The following is a 24,431-nucleotide window of genomic DNA, read 5'->3' as shown; positions in this document are numbered from 1 at the left end:
AGTGCTCGTTTTTACTTGGAAATTCGGAATTTTCTAAGCAAAAAAAAATATGATGAGTAAATGTGTTGTTGTGTTCGTTTTAATATCGGCTTTTGCTGTGGCCTCTCCAACGTCTGAGGAACGTCTATAGAACGAGTTTAAGGTGAATTTAAATCGTATTAACGAATATCTTTTTTGACATTGTTTCGATGAGTGAAAATAAAGAACACGAAATGCAACCGTTGCTTTCGATTTTAGACGAATGAAAAAGACGTTCACATCAAGTCTTTATTTTCACCCGTAGAAAGAGCATTCAAAGCACTATGATACACCTGCTGAGGAGATGCATCATTTTCAAGTTTTTGTTGATCACAAACATAAGATCGATGAACACAATCTGCATTATGAGAATGGAATTGTTCCATTCAAAATGGGACTGAACAAATACAGTGATTTGACACACGAAGAATTCGTCGAGAGGATGAGTAGACACAAGCCCAACATACAGTGAGAAATATTTATCTTCTTTTTTCATTGAACAAATTGATACTTTTTCCCATTTTTCTTTCATTAAGTGAGATCGATACAGATGATAAGTCCTCAATTTTTGTTGCATTCGACGATTTTCAACTACCAACTTCTGTTGACTGGAGAGAAAAAGGTGCTGTTACTGTAGTAAAAGATCAAGGATTTTGTGGTTCTAGCTGGGCCTTTTCTGCCATTGGTTCGGTGGAAAGCCAATATGCTCTTAAAACCGGCCGTTTGCTGTCGTTATCTGAACAAAATCTCATTGATTGTTCGGGAATATATGGAACCGATGGATGTACTGGCGGCCTGCCAGAACAAGCGTTCAAATACATCCATGATCATGGTATTTTCACTGAGGAAGCTTATTCTTACGACGGTCACGATCATGATTATTGCAAATTGACGGTCAGAGGTGTAAAGAAGCCAAATGTTACCGTTCATGGGTTTACACGTATTTCAAGTGGTAATGAAGAAGATCTACAAAAAGCTCTTGCAATCCATGGCCCCATTTCCGTTTCAATAGATGCAAAACATCATTCATTTAATAATTATGCTGAAGGTATTTGGCATGAACCAAATTGTAGTAAACATGATGCGGACCTGAATCATGCTGTTCTTCTGGTTGGTTTTGGAACCGACGAGTATGATCGAGACTATTATATTTTGAAAAACAGTTGGAGTAGTAGCTGGGGAGAAAATGGCTATTTTCGAATGTCTCGAAATCAAATGAACTATTGCGGCGTTGCATCAATGGCTGTATTTCCAAATATTTGATTGCAAAACCGTCATATGATTTGATTCTATTTAATTTTTCCCTATATAATAATTAAGCTGGTGAAATATATAACAATAAACGCATGTGTAATATCTAAAATAGTCCAAATAAACGTAGCAAAAAAGATTGCATCCGATTTTATCAATTTTCAATTTAGACGTTCTGCTTTTGAATAAATGGGATGACGCAAAAAATCTTCTTAAATTGAGATAAGTATAGTTCGTTTTAAAGTAAACGTGATCTCGTGGTAAAATGAAATCAATATCCGATAAAAAATCTTTACTGCGCTGCAACTAAGGTTTGTTTATTCTGAAGCAGTACGTGCTTGAATTTTCTAAGACAAATTTAATCTAATCGACAGTCTCTCCTTCGTAAAATGTAGTCTTGATGAAGCAAATGTTATTTTTTGTTTTTAACTTGGTTTTTGTTACCTTGTTTTGATTTATCATGAATTATTTCACTTTGTTTTGTTGCATAATTGCTCAGTCGGAAAAAAGTATAAGTAAACAATGGCATGCACTTGACACTGTACTTTTGTGTTCAAACTTCAGCCGAGTAAGATTAATTTTCTCGAAGATTGAAACCTTCTAGTGACCAAACCAATGAATAATTGATTAAAATTTGTTTGAAAATATCAAGTGTTAGACATTATGACAAAGTTGCTGATTGTGCTATTTGGATTATGCGCCGTGGTGAATGCCGTTTCACCCTGCGCTTTAAACGAATGGAACGCTTTTAAAGTAAGAAATTTCATCATTTTGATTATTCATTGTTTTTGTTCAATCAAAACTAAATTAATTTTTGTTGAAAAAACAAATCATTTTCAATCTTCTAATCTTAATGAAATTTTTCCGTAATTTAGTTGCAGTATTCGAAGCAATATCAAAATGAAACTGAAGAGAACTATCGTATGGAAGTGTTTTCGGAGAACAAACGAACAATCAATGAGCACAATGATCTCTACGCGAAAGGACTTGTTTCGTACAAAATGGACATAAATCAATACAGTGATTTGACGTCTGAAGAATTTGTGCGCCGAATGAATGGAGTTAAACCTCCTGATATGTTGCAGTAAGAGAAATTTGTTGTTATAATTTCATTCGGTCGCAATTTTTCAATTTTTTTTCTTCATATTTTTTAGATCAGTACAAGGAGCGGAAGCTGAAGAGCGTGATTACTTTGTGGGTTCGGTTAATTTTCACCTACCGAAAATGATTGACTGGCGTAAAGTCGGTGCTGTGTCTGAAGTTAAAGATCAAAAAGACTGCGGTTCGTGTTGGGCATTTGCAGCGACATCAGCCATCGAAAGTCAGCAATATTTGAAGAAAAATGGCCCATTGCAACCGTTATCAGTTCAAAATCTCATTGACTGCGCTTCGATTTCTTTATTCGAACTAGAATATATGAATACTGGTTGCGATGGTGGCATTGTAGATGAAGCGTACAAATATGTCAAAGACCACGGTATCGACACTGAGAAATCGTATCCGTACCGCGCATCTAATGGCTTTTGTAAACATAGTTTTCATAAAAATCATGTTTTCATTCGCGGTTTCAAAGACATCCCAAGAGGCAATGAGCTGAAATTGCAAGAAGCAATCGCCACAGTTGGTCCAATTTCCGTTGCTGTTGATGCTTCGCAAATGTCATTTCAACATTACAAAAGTGGTATTTATAACGAAACCAACTGCAGTTCAGACACCTACGATCACAGCGCTCTGATCGTTGGCTATGGAACGGACGAGAACGGTGCTGATTATTACATTGTGAAAAATTGTTGGGGCAGAGATTGGGGCGAAGATGGTTATATTCGAATGCCTCGCAATCAAAACAACCATTGCTCTATCGCATCATATGCCAATTACCCCGTTGTTTAGATGTTTTGATTTAAATCGTTGTAGATTAATCAATTTTTGTCATTAAATTAGATAGATTACGCGTTGATTTGACGCATTGTATATTTATTGTTTCTTTCAAATAAAAAAAATCTTTTTTTTTTAAGCCAAACTGTAACTTTTTCTACGACGAAACGTCATTTTTATTGTTAAAAAAAAACTATTTTGTTTTTATATGACGTTTTTTCGTTGAAATTGTATTTCACATTGCAATCTGTAAGCAATAAATGTCGACGTCGTACATTCCATGAGTATTGACATTCATGGAATTGGTAGATAATTAGCAACCGTATGAAAACTGATACAGGTTTGAAACGTGATCTGGCGGCCACTACAATGATGACAAATTCACATGACTTATTCTGATTTGCTCTTTGGTCCATGTTTACTGAATTATCTTTATTGAAATATTAAAATTTAGGCGATCAAATTTTGAAAATAGAAAATAATTCTGAAAATTGATATTTTCTTTAAAGACAATTTACATTTTGCATGTTCAGAAGTTGACTACGTGTTGAAATTCATCTTTTTCAAATAAAGATTCAAAATTCTGAATGACACATACTGATTCCCATACTACTATTTTTATATGTAAGCTTACGCAAGATTCAAATAATCATAAAAAAAGAGTTTAAAGCGTCAATTTTATTTCAAAAACATGCGGAAGCCAAGTATTCGGAAGTGAAGTCTTACGCAGCTAAAAACAAGTCTTTTTGCAAAAAAGAAATGCTCAAAAGCATATGATAAAGCATGTAAGCATGTGATAAAGTGCCGACTTGCTTAACTAAACATTTCACATGTGCAAGCAAACTTTCAAGAACGCAATGCCATAAATTTCATGTAATTGAAGTGTGGCGTTTTATTTGTGCATTTCGAGTGTGATCGTCATGAAAGTCATTTCTACCGTGTGTAATTAGTGTTTCTTGACAAACGACTACCTTATTCGCTGAAAAGAATCGATTTTTTGCTGCAGAGAAGTGTGATGTGTGTATTTTTAAAAGCTTTCAAATCAGAAGTGATTTATCAAGTGCATTTTTCCGCGTTCAGAAAGGATTTTTTCCCAAGTGATTAATTCTCATATGTTACATTTAAATCTGTCAAAATGAAGTTCAGTCGATTCACCTTGATTTTTGGACTATTTTCATTTTCAAATGCACTTACACTCTTTGACATACACGATTGGATTACTTACAAGGTGAGAGAAACACTTGGTTTGACATTTGAAAAAAAGAAACACATTCAACCAAATTATTTTCAATTTTTATAGTTTAAACACGGAAAGGGATATAGAAATTACTTCGAAGACACTCGTCGAATGAACATTTACCTGGAGAATTCAATACGAGTTCGGCAGCATAACGAGCGATTCAATAGAGGAGAAGTTTCCTATCGATATGGTTTAAATAAGTACAGTGATCTAACACACGAAGAGTTTGTGTCGGAAATGAATGGATTGAGAACGTCTTTGAGGTAAACGGATTTACTGATGTGAATTACTGTTTGAAGTCAAACAAATTCAAAGTTCTGTTTTTAGAGTACGAAACAATCCAAATGCAACTGTTTTCTTCGAGGGAGCTAATGCAGATGTTCCCGATTCGATTGATTGGAGACAAAAGGGCGCCGTCACTGAAATCAAAGATCAAGGGCGATGTGGCTCATGCTGGTCATTTTCAACAACAGGTAAACAATTAATACCATACATTTTATAAAATATAAGTATTTAATATCTAACTTCATGGTAATAGGCGCCGTTGAAGGACAACATTTCATGAAGACGGGAAAATTGGTGTCATTATCGGAGCAAAACCTCATCGACTGCTCGCAATCGTATGGAAACAGAGGCTGCAATGGCGGTTGGATGGACCAAGGATTCCAGTATATTAAAAGCAACGGTAAATTATTGATACGCCCATATTCGATGAGTTTTCGTCTTTTTTATTACTTATTTTTGAATTTCTTTCTGGTTCAGGTGGTATCGATACCGAACAGAGTTATCCGTACGAAGGTCGCAACGATAATTGCAGATACAATGACAAAGATTCCGGTGCAACTGTTAGCGGTTTCGTAGATATTCCCGAAGGAGATGAAGATAAATTGAAAGAGGCAATTGCTACGATCGGCCCGATTTCTGTTGCCATCGATGCGTCCAATCCATCGTTTCAACACTATTCCAGTGGCATTTATAGTGAGGATAATTGCAGTTCGGATAATTTAGATCACGGTGTTTTGGCAGTTGGATACGGAACCGAAAACGGACAAGACTATTATATCGTGAAAAATAGCTGGTCATCGAGTTGGGGTGAAAATGGTTTTATCAGGATGGCGCGTAACAAAAACAACCACTGTGGCATTGCGTCTGCGGCCAGCTATCCACTCGTTTAGTATTTAGAATCAATTTAATCGTAAAAAAAAAATAAAAATAAATTTGGCCATGAAAAGTTGTTGTTAAGCAATGAAATAAATTGGATCTGCAAACGAAATGGGCATACACGATTTGTCTTTTCTTTAACCTCGCTCTTCTTGTAGTATCCGAAGTACAAAAGCCAAACATCCATGTCATATTTTCTATGCATTTATTGATCCACGATCGAAAATAAATGGCTTTGAAAATATTGAATATAGAAAATTCGATATATCATACTACTCGCCCGTATGCAAGCAGAAAGACACTATGAACTCGAAAGGTATTGACGTAATATATAAAAATTATTCGTTCGAATACGAATAAATGACGTAGTTTTTGCAAAAATGTAATTTCAAGCAAATATGTTTTTTGAACGCATTCATAATCTCCTTCGTGCACATCACTTGTACATCACTTCCGTTCTTTTCGTTGTAATTACTACAAAAAATTCGAAACCTTGCAAATATCTATAGAAATTAGTTCAAGTATGTTAAAATTTGCAACTAAATTGACACATAATTTATAAGAATGGTGACAATTTTATGTCTCACATGAATGCTTTTGCAACCGCCCACATAAATTAAACTTAAACACATTCTCCTTGATTTGAAAGAGTATTTAAAAAGTGCTGGAGCAAACGTACAATGTAGTTTAATTCGGATTTGCTACTGTCGGCGGTAAGCAGCTTGTTGTGATTTGGTAAAATACATTGCAAAATCTCGTAATAAAGAACTTCTTTATAACACTGATAATTCTCCAGAGAAAAGATTATAGAAGCACATATGGCAAATAAGCGGATATCATGTGTTTTGCTGGTTGGTCTTCTTACGGTTATCAGTAACTCCATAGGCAAAGAATCTCTCGACGACGAATGGGAATCTTTTAAGGTTGGCATCATATCCAGAATTAATACCTTTTGAATAATATAAGTATTTAATATCTAACTTCATGATAACTCTTTGCAGAGCGAACATTCGAAATCATATGAAAGTGAAACAGAAGAAGTCTATCGCAAGTCTATTTTCATAGCGAATAAAATTTTGATTGACCAACACAATAATCTTTATTATGATGGAGAGATTTCGTACGAAGTAGCATTAAATGCATACAGTGATTTAACTGACAGTGAATTTTCTTCACAAATGAAGGGATATAAGCACCATAGCGGCCGGAAGTAAGAAAATATGCACATACGCGAACTTAAACTGAACATTGATTTCAATTTTCATTATTATTCACAATTTATTTTCTTTCAAAGCAAACGATATTATTCTAGAGGAGCAAGGACCCAATTCACTGGATCAAGCAATGCGACTATACCAGAACATGTCGATTGGAGAGACAAGGGAGCTGTTACTGAAGTAAAAGATCAAAATCCATGTGGCTCATGCTGGGCATTCGCCGCCACGGGGGCATTAGAATCGCAACACTTCATCAAGACGGGTAAATTGGTGCCTTTTTCTGAGCAAAATCTCATCGATTGCTCACAATCGTATGGAAATGAAGGTTGCAACGGCGGTTGGGTGGATTCAGCTTACAAATACATAAAAGATAATGTCGGAATTAATCTCGAAGGATGCTATCCATACGAAGCCAAAGACAATGTTTGCAGATACAATCCAAAAAGTTCAGCCACCACCATTGATGGTTACATGGTCATTCCAGAAGGTGATGAAAAGAAATTGACAGAGGCCATTGCCACTGTCGGTCCAATCTCTGTTTACATTGATTCGACAGGTTTGGCCTTCCGACATTTAAGCAGAGGCATTTACACGAATGAAAATTGCAGTCTGCTGAATTTGGATCACGCTGTTCTAGCGGTTGGATACGGAACTGATGAAAATGGACAAGACTATTATATCGTAAAAAATAGCTGGGGCGAATCGTGGGGAAATAATGGTTATATCAAAATGGCTCGCAACAAAAATAATCACTGCGGCATTGCGTCTGTGGGTATCTATCCACTTGTTTAAACTCTCGACTTTTAAACGATTCTCTTGTTTAGTATTTCGAATCAATTTGATCGTTGGAAAAGTGAAAAAATTTCAAATTCAATTGAAAAAATCCTATTGTTTGAATCCAATTAAATTGAATTCAATGATTTGACTCGTTAGAAATATTTAAGCCGAAAAATTATTTCCAGCATTTAAGAAATAAATTGAAATGGGCTCAAACGTGAAAGAAATAAAATAGATAAAATGCTGTTTCAGTTGAAATTGAATTATTTTTCGACGTTCGTTCTATTTTTGAATGTGTCCAGAATCATATACAAAAAGTAATCATGTATGGAAAATTTTCTTCAGTTATTCGAGTAATACCTTCAATTATCCGGTGGTGTCTCTTCGTTCAAAGCAACAACAAATAGCTTGTTGCCAAAGTGACTGACATTTTGTATGATTTAGTTAGAGAGTCATTAGAAAATTAAATAAAAGAACTTCAGGATAATTATATATATGCAGAACAAGTAAAACGCAGGTAAACATACAGGACTGACAAATTTATATTTCATATGATTCCAATTAAATGTTTAAGAAATATGAGGTAAAAAATAAAAGAAAAACAGATGCTCATTTTTTTACAATTCATTCATTTTATTATTGTGTGAAAAAATCAAATATGAGTTCAAATTTTCAACCTGGTTATTTCCATCAAAACTTAACCATTTCTCATCACTTCTTTTACCAAAAAATTCAGTTGCTTCATTTCATCCCAATTCATAAATGTTTCACGCAAATTTGCATCTTCATTCTTAATGGTCGCAATCGCGAGCGCTTTCCACGGTTTCTTCATGAAAATTTGAAAATCTTGTTCAGATTTCATATTCCTTCTCAATTCTTCATATTCAGCTTGTGCGGTGTCGAAATAAGTGTCAATGGCCTCAAAACAATCACCAAATTTCTGTTTATGGTGTGGAGAATAGGCCAGAAATTCTCTCCATTCGCCGTTCAGAATCATTCTGCAAATGTCTTTATCTACGATGCAACCGTTTGGCACGAAATTATGAACATGAACGTAAGTCGATGATTTAACCTTCAAAATGGGTGCGAGTGTTGTTCGGTCGCAGATTACAAATCCTTCTTGCAAGTCTTGCAGATTATTTGCTCGTTCGACGCATTCCTCTATACTTTTAAACGTGAACTGTTTCGGTCGAAGAATTGTATCAGTCAGCTGCACGGAATCCACGTCTGTATATTCGCCAACTAAATCGTTGCGTCGAATGCCCAGCAACCAGAGTTCGTATTTATGTGGATTGTATTGAGTTACGATATGGTTACTTTTTCCAGTCAATTCAAAAATATACGTTAGCTCGGCATTCATGTTGCAATCTCGGCAAAATTGTTGAAATCGCTCCTCGGCTTGCTCATTGATAGCGTCCTCAGAATTTATAAGCCCCAACGCCTCAAATGTAGCTTGTTTGAATGTAGTACTTGTATTGGGGACAATACATTCTGCAAAGACGGTTCCGCGTGTGGAAACGTACCACATATTTTTGAAGTGATAGATTTTTATCAAACTACCATCAATTTTTTCGACTGCGTAACATTCGTCGTCGTCATCCAATACACTGTCACTTTCGTTGTAATTGAAAAACCGATCAAATGATCTCGAGACCACTGTGAAGTCAGTTGATAAAATCAAGCCACAACATTCGTTTGGTATGGACGAATTTTCAGAACTCGTCAAATAATTTAAAACAATTAAACCTTGCTCTGGATACTGTTTTACTCTCATAGAATATTCCACCTTCAGTTGATCCAATGAATTGGATTTTAAATATTCTACAACGTTCATTTTGAGTCGAATTTGTAATAAATTCAATTTTTCGTTATTATTTGACTTTACTGTTTTACACCAGCTCAAAATGCGACTGTTTGAATGATGTCGAATACAAAATTAATTATACACAATTGTTTCGCAGTCCCTGCCTTAATAGGCATACGCATATGTCAAATTGTAGCAACACAGAGAGAAAGAGAGAGACGGGTAAACTTACTCACACATGCATGAGCTTGACAGCTACTGCATACTAGAACGATAACACATATGATCGTTCCCATGTGATGCAACCCTGCGCGGAGGTTTTTGAAAAGAAAACAATTTTTAGTGGTGGCAAAGTATTTTAAACAAAATTAACGGTTTCAAGCAAATAGCTCAGAATAGTATTTGCTTTATTTTTTTATTTCATTTTAATTGAATGTTGAAAAAAAACTCGACGTATACAAAAGGTGAGAAGTAAATGATAGAAAAATTCAATAAATACGTACGAATTATATCCATTATGTATGGACAAAGAAAACGTATGAAAATTTCAAATATTTGCCAGAAGAACCTTTCTAATTATGTATGAACAATAGAACTTCCAAAATCATCGATTTCAAAACGTAGAAGTTATTGATTTTGCTGCATTCTATCTATAATAATCTCTTTTAATATTTGCTACCCAATAAAAATTCAAATGTTTAATTTTCCAAGTTTTATTTATTATAAAAAATCCATGTGTAAAATAAATTAGTTCAGAATTATTCCGTTATTAATTATTCCAATCAATTCTCATCCATATTCCGTATTACTTCTTTTAACAAAAATTCCAATTGTTTTGCTTCATCCCAATTCGAAAACTCTTCGCGCAAGTTTCCTTCTTTCTTCTTGAATGTTGCGATTGCAAGCGCTTTCCATGGTTTCTTCATGAACTTTTGAAAATCTTTCTCAGATTTGATAATTTTGCATAGTTCTTCATATTCAGCTTGTGCTGTTTCAAAATATTTGCCAATGGCCAGGAAACATTCATCAAATGTATGTTTTTGATTTGGATTATAAGCCAAAAATTCCGTCCATTCGCCGTTCACAATCATTCTGCAAACATCATTATATGTGGTGCTGCCGTTCGTTGTAAAATTATGTACATGAACATAGATTGGTGATTTGACTTTCAAAATTGGTTCGGATGTTGCTCGATTGTAGATCACAAAGCCCTCTTGCAAATCTGGGAGATTATTTGCCCGTTCGACGCATTCCTCTATATTTTTAAACGTGAACTGTTTCGGTTGAAGAATTGTATCAGTCAGCTGCACAGAATTCACACATGTATATTCTCCGATTAAATCGTTGCGTCGAATGCCCAGCAACCAGAGTTCGTATTTGTGCGGATTGTACTGAGTTACAATATGGTTATTTTTTCCAGTCAATTCACAAATATACGTTAGCTCGGCATTCATGTTGCAATCTCGGCAAAATTGTTGAAATCGCTCTTCGTCTTGCTCATTGATAGCGTCGCCAGCATTAATAAGCCCCAGAGCTTCAAACACAGCTTGTTTGTATGTTGTGTGTGTATCAGCGATAGTACATTCCGCAAATGCAGTTCCGCGCGTTGAAACATTCCACATACTGTTGAAATGATAGATTTTGATTATACTGCCGTCAATCTTTTCAATCGCGTAACATTCGTCATTGTTGTGCAATGCACAGCCGCTTTCGTTGTAATTGAAAAATCGATCAAATGATCTTGATATCACTTTCCAGTCAGTCGATAATATTAAACCACGACACTCGTTTGGAATTGCCGATTTTTTTGCCAAAGTCAAATAATTCAGAACTATTAAACCTTGTTCTTGATACTCTTTAATTCGCAATGAATATTCTGATTTCATTTGATCCAACGAATTGGATTTCAGATAATTCACCACATTCATTTTGACTCGGATTCGGGATGAATTTCATTTGTTGTTAGTATTTAGTTTTTATTTTGTTAAAACAATAAAAATGAACTCTATTTATCGATATTGTTTTTTTATACCGGCTCAAAATGCGACTATTCGTATGACGCAAATAAAACAACTAATTCCACAGAGTTGGTTCACACTCTTTATAACATGTATACAAAAAAATTCTGTCACTGTCAAGTTTCATAACCAATACAACCAAATTTCCTCTTTATGGCTATGACGTAAATACAAGAAAAAAATCGCTTATACTAAGAAATGCAATCCATTTTACGTGCGTGTGTGAATAGCGATACATATGTGGAGTGATTCATCAATGCCAACGGTCTCCATGCGTCACATCGTTGCGGTTGTTTTACTATGCATGCGGCGCTGAATCAAACCATACGATATGTTTGCATATATATTGTGGATCCACTGACTCTTGATTCGAGATAGCTCATCTAATGCACACAGATAGAAGAAAACGAGCAAAAAATGGACACCAAAAAAACACTCATTTGCGAATAAAGTTTGCAATTTCCATTGTATTTACACATGTTTGAGTCAATTTAGTCGGTAACGTGCGTATTTTTGATTGTAGATGTTTTATTTTGATTTTCCCAATACATTTATCACGACTCAAAATGATGTTGCAAATGTATCTCTTCTATTTCCTGGAAACAATCGAATCGATAAATCACGGAAACAATAAATTGAGTTTGATTATTTCTGCACCAGTTTTCAAACACCTGATGCAAGCTATTACTAAAATAAAAACTACTGTGAAGCAACAAAAGAGCAAAATTTCATCACGCTCTCAATGAATCGGAAAAACATCAAGAGAGCCTTATGTGACTCATGACAAAGTGACCAATCTTTTGTCTACTATTTAAAACACACATGACAAAGAAAATGTTTTTCACCAGATGGCCGAATGTTGATTGGCAAAAAGGCCGTTACACCTGTAAAGAGGCAGGGCGAATGTGATTTGTGCTGGCCATTTTCAACGGTCCGTACTATTATTCTATTTTTGAGCAACAGACCATTTGGTGTCATTATTTAAGCAACATCTTATCAATTGTGTAAAGTACAATCGCTCTGCTGCACTTGGTAAACGTGTTCATTCAAGACATGATGCCTTCGAATCATGCATTATTTCAAGAAATTTTTAGAGCTGCCCATTTTCAAGAAAATTTAAGTAAAACACTGCCCATTTTTGAGTTTTGAGCTGCCCATTTGGGATTTAGAACTGCCCAAATGGGCAAGAGCTGCCCATTAAAATAATGCATGCTTCGAAATATATAATAAATAGAATAGAATATTGAACTAAAAATTGATTGCTGGAATACTTCGCTGGAAAATTAATTCAATAAAACAGCATCAATAGACGAAACGCCTAAAAATATGTTCTAATCCAAATTTGATTACGCATTTTACTTTCGCATGTTTGCACTTGTTAGGAAGCGGCTTAATTTGTCGAGAAAAAATTTCTTAGAACCAAATGTGTGTGTGCAAATAAAAAATGAACGACGTAATTAAATAAAGTAAAAAAAGAATTAATGACGTAATGAATTGAAAAGGCAAAAACAGACGCGATCACATGAAATTGCAAGACCATCTCCTCGATTTTGTACATCAGGCCCATCATATATATAAATCAGGATTGTCTGTTAAGAATTTATTTAGTGTTGAGTCGTCGGTGAACAACATTATCATCTCAATAATAATATTTCAGCGAAAAAAGTAAATTCCGTACTTTGGGAAATATTTCAACAGCTGAACGGACAGTTTATTAATAACAAAAGTTGTTTTCATTATTTGTTCTGTTCAATTTTATTTGCAGATATAACATAATGAACACGTTTCTGATTATTTTCGCGTGTGTTTTTGCCATCGTCAGCGTCTCATCAAGTAATTTAAGCGAGTGGAACGCATTTAAGGTAAAATTCAACGAAAAACTTATTTGATAATAGTTCGTAATAAAAAGATCACAATCATTGAAGAAATTTAGTTGAAAGTGAAGAAATTTCGTCCAAAAATAATTGTTGTCAACCTATGCTATCAATTCGATCCAGACGAATTTCGGGAAAAAATATAAAAATCAGGCTGACGAAAGACATCATATGCGAATATTCCTAAAACACAAAGATGAGGTGGAAAAACACAATCAAATGTTTAACGATGGGCTCGTTTCATACACAATGAGTCTAAATAGTTACAGTGATGTCGAACATTCTGATTTCGCAGCAAGTATGAGGGAAACAAAGCACATACGATCGCAGGCTCCGATGTAAGATGAAAAAAATAGTTTGAGTATCACTTATTTTGACTTCAAACGGCATTCCACAATCCAACATTTTTTAAAATTAATTATTCTTGTGTCTTTTAATTTTGTTCATTCTACGTTCGTAGGAGAAATAAGACAATTGACGAACCGCAATTAATGTCGTTTGCGAGTGTTAAGTTGCCACAATCAGTTGACTGGCGAAAGAAAGGTGCGGTAAGTGCGGTTAAGAAGCAAGGTATATGCGGTGCTTGCTGGGCATTTTCGGTTGCAGGCACACTAGAAGCTCAGAAATTCCGTAAAACAGGCCGTTTAGTGCCATTATCTGCACAGCACCTCATCGACTGTATCACTGACGATGATGATGATAAATGTGATGGTAACTTAATTCACAATGCTTTTGATTATATCAAACGAAACGGTGGCCTTCAGACTGAACAATCGTATCCATACCGTGGGTTCGGTAGTACTTGCAAAAAAAATCGGCGACATGTTGCTGCAACACTTCGCTCATACAGAGATCTTCCGGATGGTGACGAAATGAGGTTGCAACAGGCGATTGCAAATATTGGTCCATTGTCCGTCTCTTTGGACGCTATGCGACCATCCTTTCAATTTTATTCCGGTGGAATTTACTACGACCGAAGATGCCGATCACGCAATCGTGATTTAAACCATGCTATGCTTGTCGTGGGTTATGGAACTGATAAACGTGGCAAAGAATATTATATCATAAAAAATAGCTGGGTATTAGATTCCTTGACTTTTCCGGACTTTTCCAATTGAAAATCTCAAAATGCCATGGTAAAACTTCATCTAAATTGATATAAATCAATTTATAAGCATTGAATATATATTAAAATAAAATCAAATTTATGCGCGTACTATCATGGTGATTTGAGATTTAAATCTATCTATCATAATTATGATAATGAACAAATCAATAACCCATTTTCTATTAATTAGGGAACCGAATGGGGCGAAAACGGTTACATGAGATTGGCGCGCAATCGGAAGAATCACTGCGGAATAGCGACAGAAGCTACATATCCGGTGATTTAAACAACAAAGTGTTCATTGACTTAACCCATTGTATTTTTTTTTTTTCAAATTCCAATAAAAACAATGATCCAAACCAAAAATCTTATTTTCAAACACACATTTCGGAACGATGTGTCAGTTGCCTTAAGCTAAAATACAAGCTAAAAACACTCTCAAATGCTTTCTTCAGAGTGGAATTTGAGGTTTCGGATTTGCATTAAACACGGGAATATGCATCGAAACAAGTTTCTTCTAATTAATAAGCAGCAACACGAAATTCTATTTTAATCTTACGCAACGCTCAGAACATGAGATAATCATGATTGCAAAATTTATTTCAATTGATAGATTCAAAATATCAATCATCACTTTGATTAAGAAATTTATTTGTTATTTTAGACAATGTATCTGTCATACATGTGTCACTATCCTAGTTGCGCTTCATTTAACCAATTTCTACATTATGTGCAGCAGATCAAATACGGACACTTTGGGCGGTACATGAATAGTGCGTCCAAAATACCATTAGATTTTCCGCTTTCAAAGATAACCGCACCAGTTTCACTTCATTTCTCGGCTTCCGACCGACCCATCAGCGTACAGGACATTAAAAAGCTGACATCGAAAATGAAAAATGTGGTCAATGTTCAGTATATAAATGATACCAAATTCAATCACGCCGATTATTATTTAGATACCTGTACTCATTCAATTGTTTATTCGAAAATTTTGAAAGTGTTTCAAAATTATCAATGAAAACGATCGATCTTGTGTGCATTAAGGAAAGATTGCAATTTTTAATAGAATGTTTGAAGATCAGATTTTTTTTATTGATAAATTCACCTTGATATCAAATATAAAGCGAAACATGTAATAATGAAAATAAAATTCACATTGCAAGTGTTGTACAAGAGACACATGATTTTAATGACTAAACCAAATGGAAAACAAGTATCATTAGATATATATTCAAGTTGCGACAGTTGTAATGAAAGTTACAGATCAATCACTATTCTAAGAAAAGGCCATTTCCAAACATGTCACAAGGTCAGATGGTTCAAATCAAATAGATCCTGCGATGTTGCTCAGAAATGCGCTAATAATGCTCAGTGACTCACCTGATTGCTCGAATTATATCTCCAATAAAGCAGTAATTGTTTGTGTGGGAGGTGAAAAGTCACCATCAATCAATCCCAAATCGCCTGCGGCATTGGAACCAATTCTCTCTTCATTGTTTTTAACACTTTCCACTAGTGATTTGTCTGATCTATTAAAATTAATTAGCATCTCGTTTACAAATGCAACTGCAAAATCATATGGAAACTACTCATAATTGGTGCAATCAAGATTATCTACCATTAATCATACAAAAGTGTTGAATAAATTACATTGTCACTATAATTATAAACAATGCAACGTTGTCTGGAGTAGATTCAATGAAATTTTGATTCAATGTTCGCCGCACACATCGAGAATATTCAACAAACAAAAATTTGAGTTCAGCTGATACACAATGAGACTGTCGACAGTCACTTAACTAAAAATATATTTTCAATCAACTTTTTCGGCGCAATTTCATGCAGCTACTTTCATAAGAAAGTTAATTGTTTCGGATGAGAAATATTTCTAAGAATAAAAAAATGCAGCTTAAATGCGTAAAATAAACAAGGCAATGAAATCAACAAAATTCTAGACGTAATCAGATAAAACTGACGTGTGTAAAAAGTTCATCATCGATTGTCGCCCAAATCCTATATAAATCGTACCTACGATTGAACAATTATTTAGTGTTGAAACGTTGCGTGAACCACATCGATTTCCTCATTTCAATAAATAGGTAACTTCCATGTTTTTGATAAACAACAAAAAATATTCTGAAAAGGAACAAAAAACAGCTGCGTTCTTAATGCAATGACGAATGCATGTGCAAATTAAGTAGAACAATGACTTAATGCGTACAGCATTGTAACGATATACTTTCTGGAGATTCAATGAGTTCAATATATTTTTATTTACAGACACAACAAACAATGAATAAGTTCCTTATTGTATTCGTGTACCTGTTCGCTGCCACCAATGGCTCCGTCATCAATTCACATGAATGGGATGAGTATAAGGTATGTGATCGATAAAATGCGCATGTTTTTTTATTCTTAATCATGAATCAGATTGTATGAAATTCGTAGAAAAAAGGTTCGTGGAATTTGAATGATGAAAGAGTTCTTTTGATTCCACAGTCAAAATATTCGAAAAAATATCAAAATCAAGCGGATGATAGACTTCACATGGGCATATTTTTGCAAAACAAAAACGAAGTGATGAGACACAATCAGCTCTTTAACGAAGGGATCGTTTCATTCACAATGAGTCTGAATGCGTACAGCGATTTATCGCATACCGAATTCGTATCTCAAATGAATGGAGTGCGATATGATGGTTCGAGTGCTTCGAGGTAAACACAAATGAGTCATATTTCACATTTCAATTATTTTCAATACATTCCGATATAATTAATTTTTGTGTCAATCTACGCTGTTTGTTTTTTTAATTTCAAAATTATTTTTGTTTTCGAAATGTTTTTGTTGCGCAAAAGAAACACAACATTCGATGAACCATCTCCTTTAATGCAGCTGGTGCATGCAGTTTTGCCAAAATCGATTGACTGGCGAACTAAGGGAGCCGTAACTAATGTGGAAGCGCAGGGTAAATGCCTTTCGTGCTGGGCTTTCTCGGTACTAGGAACCGTTGAAGCACAAATTTTCCGTAAAACTGGTCGCTTGGTCCAATTATCTGCCCAAAATTTAGTCGATTGTGCAAATTCTAAAAACAAATGCCAACCAAAATCAATACATAAAGCGTTTGATTATATTAAACGCAATGGACTTGAAACTGCTCGATCGTATCCATATCGAGGAGACAGTGGTTTGTGCAGGTATAATTCGAGAAATTCAGCTGTCACAATTAAGGGATACAAAGATCTTCCAGAAGGTGATGAAACAAGCTTGCAACAAGCGATCGCAAATATTGGCCCAATATCGGTTTGTGTGGACGCTTCGCATAAATCATTTCAACATTATTCGAATGGGATTTACTATGAGCCAAAATGCCGTAGGAATAATAAATATTTGCATCATGCGGTCCTCGTTGTCGGCTTTGGAACTGATAAACGTGGCAAAGAATATTATATCATTAAAAATAGCTGGGTATTAGATTTCTTGACTTTTATGGATTTTTCCAATTGTAAATCTCAAAATGCCATGGTTAAACTTCATCTAAATTGACATAAATCGATTTATGAGCATTGAATTTATGAAACAAAATCACATTTATGCGCGTACCACCATAGTGATTTGAGATTTAAGTTAATGAAAAAAATTATTAACCCATTTTCTTTTAATTAGGGACGCAGCTGGGGCGAAAACGGTTACATGAGACTGGCGCGCAATCGGAAGAATCATTGTGGAGTCGCTACAGTTCCAGCTTTCCCTATTCTATAAATCCAATCAGTCTTTGACAATTTTCTCATCCAATTTAAAATTCTGAGAGAACGTTGAATGGATGCAGGGCAATTGCAGTGATTTAACATAGGAAATATTATTAAAAAAAAACTTTTGATATAAGTTCAAGTCGAAAATAAATGGTCGGATTTTTTCGTTATTCAAGTTTTTCCATGTAAAAAATAAAATAATCATTCGATTACTAACTCCTTCTGCAAATTAGTTCATTGAATCATGATTGAAAGTATCAGAGGATTTTCCGTAAATGAATCATTCAAGTGCACTAAAATATCTGAACTTATTTTTATCACATAAACAGTTGATGTGAGCCGGAGAAAAACGTCCATAAGCGAAGTCAGCTCGACCTCATTTCGTATTTTCTCTACGCGGAAAATGATGAGAAAAAATTGTTTCACATGAATCGTGCCTTGGATGCAGCTAAGTAAAGCAAGAAGAATTCTACACATATGCTGCATTCTGTCTGTTATCGATGATAAGGAAACTACGCAAATATAACGTCATACGAGCGTTTTATGTTACCATATTTGGATACGTTGAGAGATTATTTCAGAGGCTTTTCTTGCGACGCATTAGAGAAAAATTTCATAGTTTAACGCAGTTAGACTTTATCTCAACGTACGAATGTAATATAATAAAAGGATTGAAAAGTAGGGATTTTCATTATACACTTTAATTGTATAAAAACGCAACGACAATCGCTTTGAAGCATTCAGTTTTGTCTTACAAGCCGAATGAACAGAACACAGAACTAGTTTTTTCTTAGTTACACCGACTTCTATATTAGTTTACTAAGACATAATTTGAACCATGTACAAGCAGTTGGCTCTATTTCTTGGTCTCCTTACCATTGCAAACGCATTTTCGATTGCAGAGAAAAATGATTGGGCGCAATATAAGGTTGGAAAAGGAATAAAATTCATACATTAAATTTTTTTGTTTGGAAAAAAATATCAAACACCGTCGAAAGATGTTTTTTTAATTAATTTTTCGTACACTTGCACTTTTCAAGGTAGAACACAAAAAGAGCTATGCCAATGATGAAGAGCACGATCTTCGTATGAACATCTTTCTACGAACCAGAAAAAAGATCGCTGAGCATAACAAACTATTCGATGAAGGCCTTGTCACATACGAAATGGGTTTGAATGAATTCAGTGATATGACATTCGAAGAGTTCTCAGCCACTTATCTTGGATATAAACCGGCAGCAAACTTTAGGTAAGGAAATATGGCTTCGATTCAATTTTTTTTTTTAAATCAAAGAGTCAATAATTTCATAATTGACAATGGAATAATTACGTATCGTTTTTTATACAAAAAATGCTTCTAATTCAGATTCAATGCGACTCTTAACTACTTCGAAGGATCCCATAATACTCCAGCCAAAAAAAGCGTTGACTGGAGACAAGAATCGGCTGTAACTGAAGTGAAGTACCAAGGATCATGTGGTGCATGTTGGTTAGTGTTGCCGTAAACCACAAGTTGAATAATTTCATATTTATTGGTTAATGTTTCCAATTTGCAGGGCATTTTCTGCCACGGGAGCCATTGAGGGCCAAAATAAAATAAAGCACAGAAAATTAGTGTCATTGTCGGAGCAAAACCTCATCGATTGCACGTAAAGAAAATGTTCAAACATAAAAAGTAATTCAAATTTTAACATGTTCAAATTCAAATAGGTATGAAAACAATGGATGTGGCATCGGAACAATGAATGATGCCTTCCAGTATGTCCACAATAATGGTGGAATTAACACAGAAAAGACGTATAAATACGAAAGCGCAGGAGACACTGCAGATACTCAACCCAGACGATGCCGATACAACAGCAGGAATTCGGCTGCATATGTTAGCGGCTATAGAGTTATTCGGCAAGGCAATGAAGCGGAATTACAGCAGGCAATTTCTACCGTCGGCCCAATCTCCGTTGCATTCAATGCACCCGAGTCAATGAAGGATTATAAAAGAGGACTTTACTTTGATGAAAGCTGCGATCTTGAGATGTTGGATCATGCAGCCGTTGCTGTTGGATATAATGAAGATCCTGCTGGCAAATACTATATCGTCAAAAATAGCTGGGTAAGTTGAATACTCAAGATGTCAGCTTTTGTGATTATTGTCCTAAATATATCTTCATTCTTTTTCGCGCAGGGAATAACGTGGGGAGAGAATGGATACATCAGAATGGCTCGAGACCAAAACGACAATTGCGGAATTGCTCAAGCAGCCAGTTATCCTATCCTATATTGAAATTAATTTTCAAAGAAATAAAATTATTTTTGAAGGTATTCACAAAATTTTACGGATATTTTGTTTTGAAATCATTATGAGATAGATGACAAATAAACAAAATTAATTTCAATTTTCTAAAAATGCCACTGGTTTGTTTTCTTTCATTAACTTGTAAATTCAGTTTATATTCCATCTGACGCAGAAATTGGCGTTGAATTATATGAGATTTCTTGAATGTACAGAGCTTTTCTTACATTATCCAAAAGGTTTTTTTTATTGACCTTGGAATTTTATCTGAGTTCCTACCCGTAGTCTTGTGACTCAACACTTTGTGATGTTTGACGTAACCTAATTTCTCTCTGTGTGGGTTTTTCCAAATTTATGTCAATCAACCAACTGAAAGAATGTAAATAAAATATTTCAAATCATATAAATAGTTGTAGTGCGTCCGAGAAAAAACCCATGAGTCCTTATTATAAATTTATACCTAAATTGTCCAATTGAATTTACACAAAGACGATCTCTACACGAGAACAACTTGAAACAGATTCAAACTCTGTACAGTGTAAACACATTGAGCGTGAACATCAAACGGTGGTAAAACTCTATACAAAGATACATAAATGTATTCATATTTGACGGCTAGTACTATCTATATAGATTCATTATCTAAAAAACGGAACTATTGAGTGTTTCCATCAAATTGCACGTAAATTTTTTAATATGGCGGCGTCCATTGGAGTGAAACATTAGCTATTTTTTAAAAACACTCGTTGCCGGTGTATATGGTGAATATTATTGATTGACACCCATAGAATGAAAGAACAACTTATGAGCTCTGTGACGCAAAAAAAACTTGGAGCAAAAAAAGACAAATAAAGTTGCGAGCAAAAGTGACACAACTCAGCATTGAGCGGAAAAGATTTTTTTTTGCATTTTTCTCGCTATTGGAAATAGATAACGATTAGGTGTCTTCGGCATTATTGTAGAAAATAAAAAGAACTACAAATAAACATGTTGGAAGAGAAAATGACTTGGCCCATTTTTACCAATATTGTCTTCACTCGACGTCCTTTTTATTGCTGCAGACAGTTATCTCTTATTATTTCCTCAAAAATCGCAAATATCCATGACAATTCGAGGTATATAGACATACTCTCCTTGAACGCCGAAAATAATTTTCAAAAAACAGATTCGCATTTTCAAACATATAAATCGAAGAAAAAACATACTCTACTCTCAATCTTACCCAGTGTTTGGACAGAAATTCTGTAAGGCTTCGAACAATCAATACGCATAAATAGTTGTTGTGAGTCAGAAAAAATGAATTTATGGAATTTGTCCAATGTTTTTTTTCACCATATTTGAATATGTGGAGAGATTATTTCAGTGGATTTTCCAAAAAGAAAGTGGGTCAAATTAGGACTCTAAAATTATCCATAACAATTAAATCTATCACATATGGATAAGTGTTGTGTGTCAAGGAAAAACCCATATTTCAAGCCACTTAGAACTTATCTTAAACTATAAATATTAATAGAATCAAAGGATTGAAAAGGAGGGATTTTCATTATCCAATTTAATTGTATAAAATCGCAATGAAAATCATTTCAAAACATCCAGTTTTGGCTTAGCAGCCGAATAAACAAAGCACAAAGCCAGTTTTGTTAGTTGCACCAACTTCTATAGTGGTTGACTAAGAAAGACATAATTTGAACCATGTACTGCTTGGCTCTATTTCTTGGCCTCCTTACCATTGCGAATGCAGTTTCGATCGAAGAGAAAAATGATTGGGAGCAATATAAGGTATAGAAAATGAATAAGCTCATTGATCGGAATCATTTTTTATTTAATTTTTTCGTATACTTGCACCGATATACTCTATCCAGGTGGAACACTCAAAGAGCTATGCCAACGATGAAGAGCACGATCTTCGTATGAAAATCTTTCTACAACGCAGAAAAAAGATCGCTGAGCACAACAAACTATTCGATGACGGCCTTGTCACATTCACAATGGGTTTGAATGAATTTAGCGACATGACATTCGAGGAATTTAAAGCCAAGATGCATAAATGTAGACGAGCGCCAAAATTTCTGTAAGTAAATATGAATTCGACTGTATTTCAAAAGAGTCAATTATTTTATAACTCACAATGATGGATCATCTTACATATTTTTTCATACGAAATAATTCTCCAATTTCAGATTGAACAAAAATGCAACCCGTAACTATTTTAAAGGATCTCCTGACTTCCAAGCAAATGATAACGTTGACTGGACAAAACCACCGAAGATAGCTGTAACTGAAGTAAAAAACCAGGGAAAATGTGGTTCTTGCTGGGCTTTTGCTAGTGTAGGTGCTATTGAGTCTCAACTATACTTAAAGACTGGCAAATTGGTTTCATTGTCGGCGCAATTCCTCGTCGATTGCGATCGTGATCAGGCCCATGATAACGATGGATGTAACGGCGGAAATGCAGACGGTGCATTTCAGTACGTTCATGGTGTAGGCGGTATTCCTACTGAGGCATCGTATCCATACGTAAGTAAATATGACGATGATTATTGTCCACGCAGAGAATGCAAAAAAAACCCTGCGAATTTTGCTGCTACTGTTAGTAGTTACGTGGATATTAAGTCAGGCGATGAAAGGAAATTGCAGGAAGCAATTAAAACCATTGGCCCAATTGCCGTTGCAATCCATGCAACTGATATATTTACACATTATACCGGTGGCTATTACATTGAGCCCGGCTGCCCTTCAGATGCAGACTCGTTGGATCATGTAGTTTTGGTTGTAGGCTATGGGGAAGAAAATGGCAAGAAATATTATCTTGTCAAAAATACTTACGGACAAAAATGGGGAGAGAAAGGATTCATTAGAATGGCTCGCGACAGCAAAAATCACTGCGGAATAGCCACAGAGGCTGTCTATCCTGTCGTCAACGGAAAGTAATTTTCGAAGAAATAAAAATCAACAGTTCATTTGAATGCGAGGGGCAAATCACTCTTTTTGCAATTACTCTTTTTTTCAGCAATTACCTCAAAATTTACAATTACTTTCCATATACAAGTAATTGCAACCTACCAGTATTTGTTGAAAAATGGAGTAATTGCAACTTTTGATAAGTAATTGCAAAAAGATCACTCGAGTGATTTGCCCCTTTTATTCATAATACTCGTTTGAATGTATTTACAAAAATGTAATGACTACATAGATTCGAAAACATTATCTACTAATGGAGACAGGAAGGACAATGAGGACATCAATAAAGTCAACATTAATTTCAATTTTCAAAAAAAAAACTGGCCTGTTTTATTTCGTCAAACTGTTAGCTCATTATTATCAATTATCGTACTAAGGAACACAAGTGTTCTGCACATAAACACGTGCAGTTTGCATCGTTAATTCAAGATAAATAATTCTGGCGATCACTAAAGAATACTTTTTTCGTTCAGCAACATTCAAGAAGTGAATATGTTTGAATTATTGCCGTGATTTAAAAAAAAAAACAAAATAAACAATTGACCAGCATTGCAATTTATATATTAATGTTTGGTTCTAAAAAAAAGGCATTCTTATTACTTTTCCGTACACGTTAAGGGAACAATGGTACCCACACTTTCTCATGATTTTGGTCTCAATTTGAAAATTCTTCAAATTTTTTTCGAAAATGATATATTTCCTAATTTTCTTGAGTGACTTTCCAGAAGCTTTTCTAAAGCCAAAAATACAGTCTGTAATGGATTTTCCGACTATTTTTTTTAGCAATTTAATAGGTCTTGCTGTGGTGAAAAATAGTCAAAATTGACATATGCATATATTTTTGTTTGAAAACTTCATTTCAAATGCATTCTTTTTATCATTTTTCTTATGAGGTTCATATTCTCTGAATAAATAGCTAATTTAAAAGAAAATTCAAGTCGATTCGTAGAACAATTTCTCCACCTTCATTACCAATGAAAAATGCTCTGAATTTAAAAAAAAAGCAAATGAAATCAATCATATTATACAGATAATAATTTTAAATTATATTTCCATCCAAGATGCATGGACAACAGTTTGGCATT

At 34.7% G+C, this 24,431-nt stretch overlaps 8 protein-coding genes across 13 annotated transcripts; 7 read left to right on the top strand and 1 right to left on the bottom strand.

Annotated features, from left to right (window-relative positions):
* Positions 1-24: 24 nt before the first annotated feature.
* Positions 25-1,400, top strand: LOC129565947 (procathepsin L-like). 3 transcript variants are annotated; one of them, XM_055441337.1, is made up of 3 exons: positions 25-142; positions 284-486; positions 555-1,400. In XM_055441337.1, the coding sequence occupies exons 2-3, from the start codon at positions 323-325 to the stop codon at positions 1,279-1,281; spliced, it is 891 nt and encodes a 296-aa protein (XP_055297312.1). In that variant the 5' UTR covers positions 25-142; positions 284-322; the 3' UTR covers positions 1,282-1,400. The 3 variants fall into 3 exon arrangements, with proteins under 3 accessions (XP_055297312.1, XP_055297311.1, XP_055297310.1); XM_055441336.1 differs by having other exon boundaries at positions 122-142; positions 238-486; positions 555-1,394; XM_055441335.1 differs by lacking the exon at positions 25-142 and having other exon boundaries at positions 153-486; positions 555-1,394.
* Positions 1,401-1,932: 532 nt separating this feature from the next.
* LOC129565879 (procathepsin L-like) lies at positions 1,933-3,263 on the top strand. The gene is made up of 3 exons (XM_055441182.1): positions 1,933-2,022; positions 2,145-2,353; positions 2,424-3,263. Exons 1-3 carry the CDS (start codon positions 1,933-1,935, stop codon positions 3,157-3,159), a joined length of 1,035 nt encoding a protein of 344 aa, XP_055297157.1. The 3' UTR covers positions 3,160-3,263.
* Positions 3,264-4,010: 747 nt separating this feature from the next.
* Positions 4,011-5,632, top strand: LOC129565938 (procathepsin L-like). Its single transcript, XM_055441324.1, has 5 exons — positions 4,011-4,372; positions 4,445-4,647; positions 4,712-4,857; positions 4,923-5,069; positions 5,147-5,632. Exons 1-5 carry the CDS (start codon positions 4,280-4,282, stop codon positions 5,557-5,559), a joined length of 1,002 nt encoding a protein of 333 aa, XP_055297299.1. The 5' UTR covers positions 4,011-4,279; the 3' UTR covers positions 5,560-5,632.
* Positions 5,633-6,241: 609 nt separating this feature from the next.
* On the top strand, positions 6,242-7,685 carry LOC129565485 (procathepsin L-like). Of its 3 annotated transcripts, none has more exons than XM_055440431.1 (4): positions 6,242-6,280; positions 6,342-6,468; positions 6,547-6,755; positions 6,840-7,685. In XM_055440431.1, the coding sequence occupies exons 2-4, from the start codon at positions 6,364-6,366 to the stop codon at positions 7,552-7,554; spliced, it is 1,029 nt and encodes a 342-aa protein (XP_055296406.1). In that variant the 5' UTR covers positions 6,242-6,280; positions 6,342-6,363; the 3' UTR covers positions 7,555-7,685. The 3 variants fall into 3 exon arrangements, with proteins under 3 accessions (XP_055296406.1, XP_055296407.1, XP_055296405.1); XM_055440432.1 differs by having other exon boundaries at positions 6,249-6,468; positions 6,840-7,249; positions 7,319-7,685; XM_055440430.1 differs by having other exon boundaries at positions 6,249-6,468.
* A 2,440-nt stretch (positions 7,686-10,125) lies between these two features.
* Positions 10,126-11,271, bottom strand: LOC129565877 (uncharacterized). The gene has a single exon (XM_055441180.1). It carries the CDS (start codon positions 11,269-11,271, stop codon positions 10,126-10,128), a length of 1,146 nt encoding a protein of 381 aa, XP_055297155.1.
* Positions 11,272-12,966: 1,695 nt separating this feature from the next.
* Positions 12,967-14,721, top strand: LOC129565521 (procathepsin L-like). The gene is made up of 5 exons (XM_055440496.1): positions 12,967-13,026; positions 13,127-13,223; positions 13,359-13,573; positions 13,696-14,314; positions 14,534-14,721. The coding sequence occupies exons 2-5, from the start codon at positions 13,137-13,139 to the stop codon at positions 14,627-14,629; spliced, it is 1,017 nt and encodes a 338-aa protein (XP_055296471.1). The 5' UTR covers positions 12,967-13,026; positions 13,127-13,136; the 3' UTR covers positions 14,630-14,721.
* A 1,575-nt stretch (positions 14,722-16,296) lies between these two features.
* LOC129565520 (procathepsin L-like) lies at positions 16,297-18,265 on the top strand. Of its 2 annotated transcripts, none has more exons than XM_055440495.1 (5): positions 16,297-16,445; positions 16,627-16,725; positions 16,846-17,060; positions 17,202-17,811; positions 18,010-18,265. In XM_055440495.1, exons 2-5 carry the CDS (start codon positions 16,639-16,641, stop codon positions 18,103-18,105), a joined length of 1,008 nt encoding a protein of 335 aa, XP_055296470.1. In that variant the 5' UTR covers positions 16,297-16,445; positions 16,627-16,638; the 3' UTR covers positions 18,106-18,265. The 2 variants fall into 2 exon arrangements, with proteins under 2 accessions (XP_055296470.1, XP_055296469.1); XM_055440494.1 differs by having other exon boundaries at positions 16,795-17,060.
* Positions 18,266-18,413: 148 nt separating this feature from the next.
* On the top strand, positions 18,414-23,347 carry LOC129565876 (trophozoite cysteine proteinase-like). The gene is made up of 9 exons (XM_055441179.1): positions 18,414-19,023; positions 19,136-19,344; positions 19,462-19,584; positions 19,652-19,744; positions 19,806-20,205; positions 20,278-20,356; positions 22,127-22,164; positions 22,248-22,456; positions 22,566-23,347. Exons 1-9 carry the CDS (start codon positions 18,934-18,936, stop codon positions 23,314-23,316), a joined length of 1,992 nt encoding a protein of 663 aa, XP_055297154.1. The 5' UTR covers positions 18,414-18,933; the 3' UTR covers positions 23,317-23,347.
* Positions 23,348-24,431: the final 1,084 nt, after the last annotated feature.

The sequence above is a fragment of the Sitodiplosis mosellana genome, unplaced genomic scaffold, assembly GCF_009176505.1.
Source record: "Sitodiplosis mosellana isolate CC-2019 unplaced genomic scaffold, AAFC_SMos_1.0 Smas_scaffold_3, whole genome shotgun sequence".
NCBI classification, from domain to species: domain Eukaryota; kingdom Metazoa; phylum Arthropoda; class Insecta; order Diptera; family Cecidomyiidae; genus Sitodiplosis; species Sitodiplosis mosellana.
Note: the sequence above shows the minus strand (reverse complement) of the source record. Positions and strands in the feature narration are given on the sequence as shown.